Raw genomic sequence first — 17005 nt, forward strand, 5'->3', positions numbered from 1 at the left:
TTGCCTGCGCACGCACAGACTGAAGTTAGCCATCTAATATCATGAGACAAATCTTTCAAGTAATCGGGAGCAAAAAATCAATTTATAAATTATTTGAGCTAAGTTGAATGAAAAATAAAGTTCGTAAATCACACAAATCGCTAAAATCGTGACATTTTTTAATTTAGTTCCCGCGTAAATTCCCCGTTCGCACAGCACTAGTCGGCTAACTTCAGTTCTAGATTGTGCATATCGCGTTTACCAAGATCTCTCGCGAAGAGTGAGGTTTTTTTTAGTGACAACTTGAAATTCGGCGTCAATATTGATACTTCTCGATTACCGATTTCGTTCAAATAAAATACGGTATTTTGAAATATGCTTAGAAGTATATCCTGTAATTTTGGTGCGATTTGGTTCAGCGAAATTTGAGACAGCTGCATGGATAGGACAGTACACAAGTGCCGCCTGCTAGCTAAATTGGGCCTAAGCGTCGTCTGCTACTCGGCACGATTTAACGCACGCGTATGCGAGGGCTTGTAATCAGTGAAACATTTGGCACCTGTGACATCACGACATCCGGGCTTGTCAGCTCATTAGCATAATTCTCGCCCAAATATTTCCATTTTCAACATGAAATTACGGACTAAATCGTTATGAAATTTTGATTCTGTTTGCACCGCTGGGTCTTTTAGAATTAAAAGAACAACATATATGAAAAAATAAAAAACCGGTACAATGCCCTTTTAAGGAATCTTTAAAAATCCACTTCTCTGGAACCAGAAGTAGGTCTTAGAGCTAACGTGATGTGTAAGTACATTGATAACTATACTTTCAAGGTTGTTCATGGTGGCAAGGTTGTTCATGGGGTTGCCCCTTGGTTCCTGGGAGTGGGTCCATCTATAACAGGCCTAATTGGCGGGCTCAAATCTAACATTTTCATCTTCTCCTTGAAAATGCTTGCTCAAATTTTCTTCGAACTTGGTAGGTATATCATTAGTAGAGTGATATAATAGGTAATTATATGTGCGAATGGAAACCCTTTTCTATTGCGATTAGCAGCACCCAGGGTCAAGGGGGAGGGGGGAGGGGAGACAAAGCCCGAAAAAGTAGAGAGTAAGTAGATTGGTTGCTGCTGTTTCAAGTGTATTCATGGCAGATCGAGGGACGGGTTTGATTTGATTTGATTTGATTTGATTTATTCTCTGTATGGCATCATTTACATTTTGAGCAATTCAACAAAAATAATATACACAAATATGATACTAATCATAGCCAGTTTCTACAATTTCAACGATTTTCGTTGCACTATATATCTGTGACATAATTACATTCATACGTGTGGGAGACCAAAGGAGTTTTGTTTTCACGTTTTCATCGTATTCAAATCGCATGCCCATATTCTCACTAAACTTTTTAAGTATTCTCACTAGGATGACAAAATAGTGTATAAGATAAATACTGTAACTATAATAAATTGTTCACATTTTGTACATTCAACAATAACTAACATCGATTATATCCTGATTAACATATTTACATTGGTTGTTTCTATCTGTAACTCACTTTTTAGAACTATTTTGAAGCACTATGAAGCTGGGTTTTTGTTTCATCTACAAATGGTTAATAATGCCTTTAACATGTCGATTAAAATGACAAGAGAATTATTTTACATAGTCCATCCTAGTCTGTTTAGAAGAGTCTAAAACGTCCCTGGTTACTATAAGAGAACATTTGTTTACTTTATGGACTGATTGTGTGTTTTTTAAACAATAATGTAACCTGAATCAGTATTTGTTTCCCTAACGAGGGTGACGAATACAAGACATTCACGGAGTGGACCGAGGGACTGGGCATCCTGGATGGCGCTGCTTGGAAGAGGCACCGTCGCACAGTGGGCCAGAGAGATACCAAAGTGCGCCAAAAGTCACTTTGGGCACTTGGGATTTTTTGACTTTTGACATGCGCTCTTGAGAGGCAATACATTGAAGAATGTATCATTAAAATATTTAAATCAGGTATGTACATTAAAGGGGTATATTTCCTACCTGAAGTAGCAAAATACAATATTTTAAGAGTTTCAAAGCAAATTGTAACCTCTTTAATAAATAAGTAATTTCAACATGTAGTTTTTGAGATATCAACCTGTAATTTCTCCCACATATTTCTCAGAGTTCATTTGACGTTATGAATGCCGTAAAAATGCAAAGAAACTTAATGTTCATGAATATTTTACGCTAAATATCCTGGAAAAGAGGCTAATTATTTGTCTTTTTAATAAACCCTAATGAAAAGTTTAGATTGCCACGGATTTCCAACTAAATTCTATTACCACCACATTCCCTGATGTCTCAGCTTTAAGCTGATACCAGATTTGGCTGCCACCTTTTGCCACTTTTTGTGTTAGAGCCGATTTTCCGCGACACAGTACGTCTATTTTGGACCTTACAGCCGCTTAGAAATGCTGTTATATCATACGGGGTCGCATGAGGGCGGCATTTTTTTTTATTTGTTTTTTTTTTCTCGCACGTTAAAGGCACAGAAATATGAATAACACTGAATAAGAGGCAAACAGAGTTATAAAATACATGTTTAGGGCTAGTCCGGCATCTAAAAGACCTCCTCCGAAGATAAAAGAGTACATAATTGCACATAGCCAAGGCCGTATAGATATACATGTATTATTGTCCATAATTGTCATAGCCACTACTGTAAACATAGCTATTCCCACTGCGATACATATTGTATGGACACCTAAATACTTCGATCCTACTCTTGACATATGCAGATAGAACGTTATACACCAAAACACAGAGATTTTATTATCATCGTATACTCGTTGGAAGCAAAGTCTGTTGGTTTCCGGCCGCTCAGCAAAGTGTATCGCAGTTTGTGAATCCGATTGCAGGTCAATGTCAGACATTGCTCGCGTGATCCTCATCAGACGATCTTGCCTCATCGGATCATGCCTGGCATGTCTGACATTGACCTGATAGGCGACCAATACAAGTCGGATTCATCAGACTGTGATTCCATACACTTTGTGGGATGTCGGAAGCAAAAACACTTTGCTTCTGACGACTGATGAGAAAGAAAAAAATCATTGTGGAACGTGGATGAATTTATAATTTCATATGATAGTGATTCCGATAAATTTGTCATTAAAAAAATATATATTTTTATTTTAGCTTTTCCTAGTAAACTTTCATACAGCAACCCTAGCATACATGGCAGACTCATTCTTAGCTGCTAAGTCATAACCTTTCATTTTCCTGATTACTGACTTCACAATTTGTTATCTTTCAATTAAAGTTAGACAAAATGGTTTTTGCGCTTGTATGAATTGATATGGCATAAGGTTATATATGAAGTAGAGAGATAAAAACTATATCGGAGATTGATTTTATATCGCACATTTATGTCCTGCTAGAATAAAGTGAATAAATTCACCCAAACGTACAGCGTACATCATAAACTTATATTCTAACTAGTTTTATTAATACACGGACACCAGTATCATTTTGCAGTACGTGTGTAATATGGAACTTTCAGCATGAATTTGATTCTTTTAACGAAACCCGAATGTTTATACACTTTCTGTGACATGTAAGCATCGTAATTCAATGGTAGTATATAAGCAGTGTCAGTGAATGTGAAAAGATGATTTAATCTTTAAAGAAAAAAAATAACAGCCTAAGATTTGCATTGCTTTATTCGTCATTTACAGACAGATTTTTGGTAGCCAATGAAAAAACAGCATCACAGTGACGTCATATGAGTTTGAAATTATGTTCAATCAATTCTACGCCCCCAATTACCCTTAGACACCAAATTTGGGTAAAAAGAAACCACGGAATATAATTTTGGCGCACTTTGAGCTCATTCTGGCCCACTGTGCGTCGTCTCCTGACGCCATCGTTTTACTTTCAGATGCTGAAAAGATACGTCGCCACCATGAATGAGGTTTGTCTTCTCAGAGTTCATGAGCCGTTCCTACATGCTTTAACACCAAGCCACACAGTCACACCCACCCACCCACACACACAAACACACATATATAGGCCTATGTATATATGAACACAGATAGCGATCTTTAACAGACTACATCTACATACCTTTCATTATGATATACAGTGAAAGTGTGGCGTATCTTCAACAGCCTTACAATCAGAGTACACGTCAATGAAAAAGCATTTTCAGAGAACATAACGTTGTAGATAGTATGACATGTTTTCAGACTAAATGAAATTAATCTAAACATTGACAGTTTTAATATGTCGAGGGCCTATGTCAAATATTGCAATTAAGATTGCACTTTATATTTTACGGGCGAAAGGCAGAGAAATAAGCCATGTACATGTACATCCGATTCTGTTCTTGCAGACTGCCGACGTCCTAGTGAACAAGCTGTCGAAAGCTGCTGATTCGGGGGAATCCGTTCAACTCTCTAAAACAATGGCACACTTCACCAGTGACGTCATCTTCCGCTGCGCATTCTCGTACATGTCTCATTGCCAGGAACGAGAATCACGTGTTGTCAACGTCATCGACCAGTTGACCGGTGTTATCGCGTACAGGTAACAGGGAGAGACCTTATACCAATGTATATCGGGTATTTACCAGGTATTCTTTAAACTAACCTTCAATAGAAACTTATATATATTGTACATGTGGATTGATTGAATGCAACATAATACTAGAACACATGTGTGAAAATATGAGGGAAATCAGGCATATTCGTTCAAAAGTTAAGAAATGTTAAAGTTTCTGGAGCCACCATCACTTTCATTGGTATGTTCTAATAATATTACTGCATTCACTCGATCCACTTGTATATTTGGTGAAATAGTATATTTCAGTGACTAATGCACCTGATTAGGGCAAAAACTTATGCCTTACGAAAGGGTAAGAAATTCATGTCATCTCGCAAGTTCTGTAACAGAAAGTGAAATGGGTTTGTCAGAATTTCTTTATAAAGGGTTGTGTATGTGTGCATGTGTAGGTTGGAATATCCATCTGTTCTAAAACAGCGTTCTTATTGCAGAAATTTCCGCAATTACAGCGGCAACATACAGCATGAAAATAATCATAAAGAAATATACATGTGGCGTTAACAAAATGTGTTGCTGTTATCTATGTTCCACCTTCACTTACATACGCGTTCTTTTTGCCTATATTTCGGTGAAACTTCCAAAAAATGAACGACGAATCCATCAGAATATACACCCCTCTGATGTTGTACGACTTCGTCTTTCGACTGTCTTCGAAACACAAAGCATGGAAAGATGGTATCCGCTACATGCACGGTATTCAGGAGCAGATTATCAAGGAACGGCGACAAAAGTATGCCGAGGAAAAAGAGGTGAGTGCTGAATTAATCATTGGTGAGGATGATTTATAAAAAGAGGAAAGGAGCTGATTGTTCCTGTTCGGGCCAAAAAAAAAAAAAAAAAGAAAGAAAGAAGAATCATACACCCTTTGTGACTTCGTAACTGTTTTTACCGTTCTAACTTTCTTATCTGCAAAGCAGTTCCTAAGTTTTGATCTTGATAGGTGTTTTGAATTGATAGGTGTATACCAGCAACATTGCGAACAAACAGCACGTGATAGGAGTTTTTATGGACCTGAGCAAGGCCTTTGATACAATAGACCATGGAATTTTATTAAAAAAGCTACATAATTATGGCATAAGAGGAATAGTTCTTTCCTGGTTCCGAGATTATTTATCCCAACGTCAGCAATACGTAGCATTTCATTCAAGTACCTCGTTTAAGTCATATATTACTTGCGGTGTACCACAGGGATCCATTTTAGGACCTCTACTTTTTCTTATATATATTAACGATATTATAAATTCCTCAACCCTTCTCACCTATGTATTATTCGCGGACGATACCAGTGTCTTCTACTCTCACAACTGTTTAAACACACTAGTGGATATACTTAATTCTGAGCTTGCAAAAATTTCTACATGGTTTAAATGCAATGAATTATCACTAAATATAGATAAAACGTGTTTCATAAACTTCAATACTTCACATTTGCAACCGATAATGCCTAATAACATTATTATTGATGGTATGCCCATTATTGGAAAAAAATCAACCAAGTTCTTAGGGGTAACCCTTGACTCCAATTTAAATTGGAATAACCACATTGATAATATAACCACATTAATATCTAAAGTCATTGGAATACTTCGGAGATTAAAATATTTTGTAACGGAAAAAGTACTCACTATGTTATACAATGCATTAATCTTACCGTATATTAATTATTGTAATGTTGTCTGGGGAAACTGTAATAAAACCAAAGTAAATGTTATTTTTCTTTTACAGAAAAAGGCAATAAGAATATGTACTAACTCACATTATTTAGAACATACTGATCCATTATTCCTTAGACTAAAAGTTCTTAAAGTTGATGATATACACAAATTTCAAACAGCAATATTTATGTTCAAATACACGCAAAATCTACTCCCACTCTTCCACAACGCATTTTCCCTTAACAGGGATGTCCATGCTTACCCCACGCGCCATCGTAATGATTTCCATTTGAATAACCCTAAACTCCTATCAGCTCAAAAATCAATTCGGCATAACGGGCCTGATATTTGGAATTCACTCCCTCTCCACATAAAACAGTGCACATCTCTCTATTCCTTTAAGGCAAATACAAAGAAATATTTCTTGGCACAATATCATACGGTACAGTAATCATTAAACATGTACCTCTTATACTCAACAACAAGGCAATATTTTGGTCCACCCCCTTTTCCCCTTCTTTTACTTTGCTGCTTGACCCTTCGCCCATATTATAACATATTCAATCATTTTCTTAGAAGTGCTGACCATCAACACTTTCGCGCTTCATCACCTGCACACGCACTCACAGGCACCACTCCTGTTTACCAAGTAATTGTATAAAACTGGATTTACACGCATTTTAACATGGCCCATCCGTATTAGTGTTCAAGTACTACAATAAAAAATGGTAATTTAACTCTGGCTGTCCGTCTGTTCAAGCACGGCTTATAACGGCGGCCCTCTGCATTATATGTATATATTATATATTGTACTGTGAATCAAGTCATTATTGGCCATATAAACATTTTGTATGTTATTTAACGTTTCATTTGTCTTTATATACAAAATATGACTTACTATGTAATATGTCAATAATTTTCAGAATTGTATTTGTGTAATTGAACCTGCCTTTGTTATTTTTGTATTCTGAAAGAAAATATGAAATGCAGAAAATAAAATCTTTTCAAACAAACAAACATTATCATCCGAAGCGATTGTTCACAGTCACATAAGTGAGGATTACATGGCAATTTGTATTTTGCTCATGCATTGTGTTGGTTGTCTCATCCTCTTGTATGAAGCCCCAAGAGAAGGTGCTGGATTTCCTCGACACGTTGCTGTTGTCGCGAGATTCAGATGGTGAAGGACTGACTGACAAGGAGATCAGAGACGAGGTAAATCATTAAACGCTTCCTTTCAAAATGGGAAGATGGATAATTGATGTTAATGTAACGGTAATATACTCTAGAATGGTATGTTTGTTTGATTGTTTGCTTGTTTTATTTCGATATCCATTTGCAGGAGAGAAAAAAAAAAAAACATTATCTGAGGCTCCACTGTCGGCACACATTCTTTTTATCTTAGAGACGACCAGGCTTTGTTCGGTGTGTTTGAAGGAATGGGATAAAACAACATGAAGATATTAATCATCTTTTATCTCTTTAATAATGAGTAAAATTCTGGCATAAAGTTCGACTTTTCAAGATTCACGTGATAAGAGCCACGTATCGACCATCCACAAGCATGGTTTTGAATGAATGATAGAATGAAAGAAGTTTAATCGTCTGATGACATTCTGTTCAGAACTTGTGGATCTACAAAATGTTTACTGGCTTTATAACAGGTCAACGGGTTCATCTTTGCTGGAACAGACACATCCGCAAGCGCGCTCACATGGTTCTTTCGGATAATGGCAAAACATCCCGAGGAACAGGTCCGAGTTCAAGAAGAGATCGACCGAGTGTTTGCAGGCCGAGATGACGACAACGTGACATTGTAACTGTCAAATTAAAAGAGAGTGAAGTAGTCTACTGATTCAATTTTCATCCATTCATGCTTCCTGCCTCCATCCTTACTCAATTGGATCACAGTCTGTAGCCAGACTTTTAACCCTATATAGTTTTTGTTTTTGTTGAAAATATTGCCTTTTTCATATAGGGCATGCACAAGAATGAGATAGTAAACAGGTATATTGAAATGAGCTTTTTAGATAGACCGAGCCAAAGGCCTGAAGTGAACTATTGCGATCATGCATGGTTCAGCGTCCGTTGTACCTCGCCTATCATCCTCGTCTGTTGTGCGTAACCTTTCGTAAGGGTTGCGTCACATTGGAGCGTATTGATCCTCACGTATTCGAAAATTTGGAGATACGTTAGCAAATGTTACAAATCGTTCGTAGTACGCTTGACGCACATTAAGTTCTTAGCTGTACGTTAGGATTCGCAGAGATTCGCTGGAGCTGATTTTTTTTTTGACATGTTCCAAATTTTGAGTGCGTGACAACGGAGTACCTATCAATCAACATCAATGTATATGACTAAAATTCATTGTTCGGCCGTTTTGCACGCTCGGTGTACATATTTCATTCCTCTTCCGTTCCTCCAAATACGTCTAGGCCATCTGAAATTTTGCAAACACAAATACAAATCATAAAAGCATATTCCAACCTACTAGGGTACAACGTTCACAAAACGTATACATCTGACGTGCATGATGCTATCTTACTGACAGGGAAACGACTGTGCACAGTAGAGGTAGCATTTCAGTTTCTTACGTCACAGCGGATGCGAGTACCTCTTTCAGCTCAGCACCAAATACAAACTTGTATTTAGGAATCACCTGATTTCAAGTCCTGTACTTATAGAAGATTGTGCTTTAGGTACTTTGTGCTTTAGGTACTTTGTGCTTTAGGTACGTGTGATTACTAGTATGGTCGTAACAATAAAATTGGGGGCTTGTCCGGGAGCCGAACCAGGGACGTCTCACAGGCTATCACAGTCTTGATTCATATCCAGGGATCTGCACCACCTATGAAACATCGTTTCTTTTTCACGAGCAAACTTCACGTGTGTCTGACCTGTCCACGTGTTTGCACTGAAAATGATCTCAGGTACAAAAACAAATAATTCAGGTGAATTATTAGTAATCATATCGTACAGTCACCTTATTAGCGTCCATAGATGAATTATCCGTGATTCACGGACGAATGATCTTCTCAGAATAACGTAAATCAATGGGCACAGAATACGGTACTCCAGAATACAAAATCCACGGTGATATGTGTAGAATCCAACGTCGCGACGACCGATTCCAGGCGATGTGCGACTGATAATCCACCAAGTGATTATCTACCAAGTCATAGGTTCAATGTAGCAATGTCCATAAAAAAACGAACATGGAGTCGGCCACAAAATAAGCGAATCATCTCTCCACAGGCAACATTTCCTGGCCTTCTCTCCACGAAACATAACAGCTCAGCAGGTTATGTATAGGACCAGTCACTTCAGAGACGGATGTGACGTTTATTGCTCTCAGTGCTCTTCTTATGTGGCTTACGTTGGTCACTTCAACCATTCTGGAACCTTCTGCAAACGTCTAAAGCCTGTAGCTACAATTTCAGAGCCTTCCACACACCTTGACCCATTTCCTATTTGTGAGAAAGACCTCATTTCAAACGAATAGAAAGACTAGCTCTGTTATTTTCAATCGCGGGATTCTCTACACTGATCCAAAAATGTTTTAATAATCATCACAGAGATCATGTTGAAACTATTATCACGTGAATTAGGAAAAGAGAACCCCCCATACACGACCCGGATTGATTGTAATAATCCATTTCAATTTCTTTTCCCACGTCTGTCTATCTGTCTGTCTGTCTGTCTATTTCTCCATTTATCTTATTACTTCTTTGTGTATCTATGTGTATATGATTTATTACTGAATTCATCGATTTGTTCCTTTACCTTACATTCATTTTCCAGCGATGATCTCAACGAACTTACCTACACGACTCAATGCCTTCGGGAATCGATGAGGATGTACTCGAACATCCCCCCATTCCGCTTGCTGAGGGAACCGCTGAACGTGAACGGATTCACCATTCCAACGGGATCGGAGGTGATGGTGCACGTCTACCAGATCCACCACAATCCAGATGTGTGGGGCGACGACCACATGGACTTCAAACCTGCACGCTTCGAAAGGGCCAAAGTAGAGGAACGAGACTCCTTCGCTTTCGTCCCCTTCTCGGCTGGACCTCGCAACTGCATCGGGCAGCAATTCGCCATGGAGGTGCTTCGAATCACTGCGGCACGCGTCTTTCGTCGGTTCAGCGTCAGCCTGGTCAAAGACTCGCTGCCAATCTATAAGAACGGCACCAAGCCAGAGACCGAAATTATTCTCAAATTTCATCACCGCTAGAGGCGCTGTTATAAAAGCTTTAGTGAACATAAATTAAAATATGATTGTACGAGAAATATGTAACACCATGCCACTTATCCATTGCATTTATGTCCTCGTTTATAGCACCGTCCTATATTTACAATAAATCATTCTCTGACTTCGACAAATGAACTTCACCCATTTCTTAAAAAAAAATAAGTAAGTTGCAAAATATTATGTTGAAATCACATCAAATCTAAATATGTGAATTCTATATCAATCCAAAACTTGTTATTCTTTTCCGTGTTTCATATATCTAGCTCATGCACCATATTTATTTCTGTATTACTCCATGTATTGTGAGGACAAAAAAAAAAAAAGCTGAGGAAGATAAATAACGCAAGGTTATTAACCAATGGTAACCGGCGACATCCTTTGTCATCATTTTATTGTACCTATATATATCTATATCTCGAAGCACATGTATACGTGTAGGCGTATAATGCGAGAGATCGTTCCTACTCGAAACGTACGCGATATCTTTTGTGTATGTATGTATGTACATATATATTATGATTATATATATTTAGATTTAAAGAAATGAAGAAACAAATTGGTCACGCATTTTGGTTAATAAAGCACGAGTATATACTCAAATTCTTGCCGTCCTGCGCCTTCTTCAGAAGCCTTGATAACACAGTAATTTGTACACAATTTAGTAGATTCGGTGACAGTACCCAACCCTGAGGCGTACCAGCATGACCAGTGTGTCAATCAAAGATGGTTCACATTCAATTATTTGAGTTTTTTTTTAAATGACTTTGTACAGATGCATCGTATTAAAAGCGGAGAAGTTCACGTGAGCTACCATTGCATAACACCCCAAAGTGTCTGTTTGTTGATACAGTGCATTTACCAGTGCGTCTGTGGAGGATCGCTTACGTTGATATATAGGCCTATATGGGTGAGAATTTTGAACGATGTACAATTGCCCATTTTCGCACCTCATGACATTCTTTCCCTTAGAACACGCCAGGAAGATCTAAGAAACCAGATTTTTTCATGTCATCTCAAAGATTGGTAAATTTCCTTTCAGGAAATATATGGTTTGGTTGACTTTTGCCTGATATTTTTCATTTGACAAGGACTTAAAGCGTAAAAATACGGTAAAAACGCTATTTTCACAATAATTTTTGTTTTTCAAAGTAATGATGTGCATATTTAAGCATACGTGGCATCTAATATCTGACCATGTTCTGGATCTGACATATCATGGGTATGAACCACAACATTATAAGAACTATATGAGCACGTATAAAATCACAGAGAACAATTGAAATATCAAAGTCCTAAACAGGCGAACGTCCGTGGTGCTTTTATTTCTATCGCTGCTGCAAATTCTACTTTGTTGTCCCAACTGTAATGTATACGAAAATTTGGTGTTCCACCTAATGAACATATCCTGCAAAAATTGTACGTCTGCTGGCTGTACATGGGACGCAATATTCTTTTATGCAAAATTATACTCAGTTTTCGTCACGGACGTGCTTCCGCTATTTTCGAATAAAGATCGTATCCCATTAAACGCTATTGGTGATATTGTTCTGAGTCGTAATCAACTAAGATCTAGCCACACGATAATATGTTTGTTTTGAGTTTCTGTCCATCCTTTGTCAAATAGGAACCGAAATTATATTTTTAGACGAACCTCCGAGAAAAAAAGAACGTCCGTAATGATTAAAACGTTTTCGAGTGGGACACCATCTTGCTTTGATGACGAAGGTGCATTTTACCTTTGGCTCTCTAGCCGAGGAGCTGTATGTTATTTTTGGAGCGGACTGAGGCTTGTCCGCAGTTTTTGGACCATGCAATTCACGGAAAACCAAGCAAATAATTAATAGTTTCTCTGAAAATTCACCTCCTGATCCCCCTCTGAGCAATAAATATGTTGTAAGGATGTCAAATGTCTTATAATTTGCATTGACAATACCTTTTCAAATTTTTGACAGAGTTAGGAAGGCTAGGTACTCTCTGCCGATTAGTTATCCTTCCGGGAACATGACCTTATCAGTAGAACGAACGTCCGTGACAATTCCAGCGAACGTCCGTGACGTATGCAATCCCTTCGATAGGGATAACTTGTCCCAAAAGTGTCCTGTATTCTTTAAAACTTTTAGCTCCAATAGTCACAAATAAAGTTTTACAAAGTAAACAATGAGTTTAGGGCAGTAGTTTCAGAATTTTTAAGGCGTTATGTGATCATGATGAAGAAACAGTTGAAAATTTACTAACAATTTTACGCTTGTTTTCCCTCTAATTATACAAAAACAGCTAAACACTGAAAACAAAGTTATAGGAAAATGGAATTTTGCGTTATCTGTAATTTCTGTGCATTTAAATTTCTTTGTAATGAGGATCTGGAGACAATTTGTAGTGTTACAGGTTCTGAAAATTTCGCTCACGGACGTTCTGTCCGAGAAAGGAAATTGCTGATAATTACAAATATATCACTGCACATAAAGTTGATGTTAGTTGAAAATATTACCAAATCACCTAGCCGCTCATACCCAAAAGTAAATAATGTTCAGCACTCAATTTACTTCTAATAACAAAAGGAAAACGTTTTGGTCACGGATGTTCGTTGGTAGAATAAGTCAATGGATTACATAGTAGGAGAAAGAGGATCAGTGCCACTTTTTAGTGACAGGTGCGCCAAGTGTTTATCTTTTGAGTATGGTAGCTGCCGTCTCAAACAGAACACATCCAGTTTTGGCCCCCATAACGGACGTTCGCTGTAATTGTCATGATATTAAATGCCTTAATTCATTCTTATTTTTCTCTTCATGACGATTTTTCTCTCATTCCCTCAATACCCTGGACATGCTGCGACCAAACAGAAAACAGAAACAAAACAAAACAAAATAAAATAAATCCGAAAAGTGCTACGTAATCACATGCAGGATAATGACGGAAGAAGTCTGTAATGGGCATGTGTTGAATGAAAAATAGAAAAGTTTCAAAAGGACGTGTAAGCAGTTGAATAAAAATGACTGAGAAACAGAGAAGGGATCGAGCTGCTCCAACACACAGAGAAAAGAATTGCCAGTGCACTCCCGTCGTACCAAATTCCTCTGGAGAAGTTTTTGTTTGTTTGTTTACGTTTTTTATTCATCGAAATGCCGTCACAAGCGAACAAAAATAATGCAGTTTACAATTGTCGGATGAAAACAAACAAATCATCCGCTTATCATCACATGGTGTTGTTTTATACTCATCAATGAAAAGCAATGACCATTTGTAATTCTTTCCAAGATTTTTTTTTTTCATTTTACATTTAAGAGACAGAGAGATCGTCAATTTGTTTGTGTTTTTGTGCTTACTTTGAAAACACATGTTAAAAAAAGTAATGATCAAGAATAGGTTTAAGGTTACACTTTGATACGTTCGCTCTTCCTAAGATTCGTTACTCCGATGTCCAAAGGTTTGTTATTCCGAAAATGAAAAAAAAAGAAGTTTGTAGTTAATTAAGGAGGTTTGTTATTAAAAATTTTCTTATTCCGAAAGTTTGTTAGTTCGAAAAATAAATATTAATGATCATTATCTTTAGGTCCGTTCTTCTAAAAGTGGAAAGGGCCTGATATTCGTTTAGGTGAAAACGGTTATTATGAGGTTTTGAAATTTGAAGGATTGTAGTTGTTAACTTGTTTCTCCACATTTGGATAAGCGAACATGATTTTTCATGTTCCGATTAATAAACCTTTCGATTAACCTTCGGAGATTCCTATCATTTACCGAATAAAAAAGCTTCATAATAATACGAACTCTATCAATTTTCGTATTGACAAACTGTATGAATAACGAGCCTCCGAAATGACGCGCTACAACATGTTTGTTATAACGAATCATATTGTATAATATCGAAGTCACAAACATCCATCCATGTAATTTGGACTTTACTGTGTCTTGTTATGACGAAACTTCGCAGTATCGAACCTATTATCATTTCTGACTAATATAATAATAAAATTTCTCCTCGGTAACTGTGTGTAACACAAGGAGCAAACATAGAGGGATTTCTTCCCAACATATTCGTTTGTCCTCCCCAGCTAAACAACGTATTTCTATAACGGAGCACATTTCTGTTGTCTTTCTACGTTAATTCTTTGTCATAATTTTAGCTGTGACCATGTTCGTTATAAGCAAATTTTGCATTGTAGACTTTAGATAACAAATTTAGGACCTGAATCTTTACTTCATGATAAACAAATTTTGATAAATATATTCGTTCTCAAGGATGGACTACGTCACTGAGATTACACGTACGTTTTTACGTTCATTTACGAGAGATGGAAAAATTGTTTTCTTTGATTCCTCAGCATGAGAAGATAAACAAGCTTATGTAATTGAGAATTGGTAATATCTGTTCAGGATTTTGCAGAGGAGTTTGTTCTCGACATGAAATTGCTGTTTGTTGTCAGTAGAATGCGTTTCCAACTCAGGAGAGCTGCATCTTGTTTGTTCCGAACGTCCGTGAGCTACATGCGAACCTCCGTGATGAAAACTATGCTATGTTCGTTGGGTTATAGAGACTGCCTAGATCAGATACATCTTAAAAAGGTATGTTATTATTCGGGAGTGGGGATTGAAGTATGGGATAGTAAAATAAGAGGTCAAAATATTGAGTTTCTGTAAAATGCGCGTAAAGTGGAGAAAGTGTTTAGCGGAAGAGCAATATTTCAACAGAAACGACGAATTTAGTTAAATCATCAGTTGTCTACCATTACGTACAGGTTAAGAGTACAAGCTTAATATTCTGCAAGCACGTACACATGTCCCTTAAGATATTTTGTTAGGATTTTGAACTGAATCAGATCTTTGCAAACTATGTTAAATGGTATTCAAATGTATGTGCTGTACTATTCCTCACGGACGTTCGCTGCTCTGGACATGGTAAACTTCAGCGGTGAATAAAAACTTGTTCCTCTGGGCAAATCCTAGTATAATTGGGTTCATATTAAAGCTTGAGTTATACTCTTTCAGGTAAGATGAATAATTTGGAGAATTTCCTACTTTTTAAATTTTGCCTTGTTTTGGCTCAATTGTACATCGTTCAAAATTTTGACCCATATATATGCAAATTGATATCTATCCATGCGTTTCACGAAAAAGGACCTCCGAGATTTTGTAGCGCGATTCTTTTCAGACACTTCATTACAACAAAATGTCAGCGCGATTGGCCGAAAGTCATTGTTGACTGTCGGTCTTTTGTTCCTGGGTATATGCTTCTTACAACACTATTTCATGTTTTAATGTGATTGTGACGGAGATCTCTTGTTCATTAAATAAAAGAAGGCTAAGATTTTATTATTCCTTTGACTATCCGGTTACATTTTGGTGGTTTATGCTTTGACTATTCTGTTTGCCATACAGACTTTACTTTTCTTTTTTTTCAGATGAAAGGAACTTGAACATGGAGTAATGTACCCCTTTAAGGCTGACTTCGTATTGCAAAATTTGATTAGGTCAAACACAAGGTGGAAATAACATCATGCTATAGATAAAAAACGAATGACGATGTTAGACTTTAGATACTGGCTGCTCATACGCTGTATTTTGTTCTCACATTGGATAGTCAGTCCGAAATTAGCGTACAGCCATTCGTTTGCACACTACAAACTTCCCCTGTAACTTCGCTCTCTCTCTCCTTTCTTTGGTTAAGAAGAGGCTAGAGGTGCAATCCTGAGTAGTAAATTGGAAAGAAGAGAACATTTTTTTATGAGTCGTGTTGAATTAACCTGCGCCTTGGCCTTGCAAAGTCCGCATCTCGATCGTAAAAGATGAATAATCTCTTCGACAGGGTGTTCAGGACAGGAAACTTTACTATGAAAACGACTGGCATTAACAGACTATCAGCTCCACCCGTCCCTTCTGTCACCTGCATATATCATAATTATATCATATATTGCTATACCTGCTGCAATCCCCTGTACACAAGATTCGACCTCCAGTGCCATTCACACATACAAATAAGCGCTTTTGAAACTCGATTTTCGCATCATTTGCATCATTCATGTGTGTGAATGCGACTCTATTTTGTACTTTCTAGATAGGCCTACAAAGTAACTTGTGTATGATTTAATTTTCTACGAGCTTTTACATGTGAATTTTCTGACTCTGTTACTATCACGGTTCCAGTAGCTCAGATGTAATAATATTGAATACTCCTTTTCTGTCTCGAAAGTTTTTCGAATTATTGGAACACTTAACATTTTTGAACCGAAAGGAAAACGCTACTGTATAATAGGCCTAATAGCAGTTGTATCGGTTGCTGTTGCTATATGTATCATTGTATTATTTTTTCTGAACATTATTTGAGGGAGATAACAATCTGTATGAAATGGAACTGAACATTTTATGTCAATTGTCTTAGGCTAATGAAGAAACTGTCATCCCTATTGGTAGTTCCGTAGGAATAGTTTCTTTCTCTATTTCTGTATTGGACTGGGCGTAATATGAATTTGCTTTCCCGTGGCATGACTACCAACATAAACATGCCAACA

General features: G+C 37.3%; 1 protein-coding gene across 1 annotated transcript; it reads left to right on the forward strand.

Moving 5' to 3' along the window:
• The first annotated feature begins 3930 nt into the window (after positions 1 to 3930).
• On the forward strand, positions 3931 to 10484 carry LOC139708215 (ultra-long-chain fatty acid omega-hydroxylase-like). Its single transcript, XM_071620188.1, has 6 exons — positions 3931 to 3939; positions 4360 to 4553; positions 5194 to 5338; positions 7367 to 7459; positions 7909 to 8060; positions 10046 to 10484. Exons 1-6 carry the CDS (start codon positions 3931 to 3933, stop codon positions 10482 to 10484), a joined length of 1032 nt encoding a protein of 343 aa, XP_071476289.1.
• The last annotated feature ends 6521 nt before the right edge of the window (positions 10485 to 17005 follow it).

The sequence above is a fragment of the Diadema antillarum genome, unplaced genomic scaffold (assembly GCF_040938485.1).
Source record: "Diadema antillarum isolate AM-2024a unplaced genomic scaffold, OU_Dant_1.0 seq00001319_RagTag, whole genome shotgun sequence".
NCBI classification, from domain to species: domain Eukaryota; kingdom Metazoa; phylum Echinodermata; class Echinoidea; order Diadematoida; family Diadematidae; genus Diadema; species Diadema antillarum.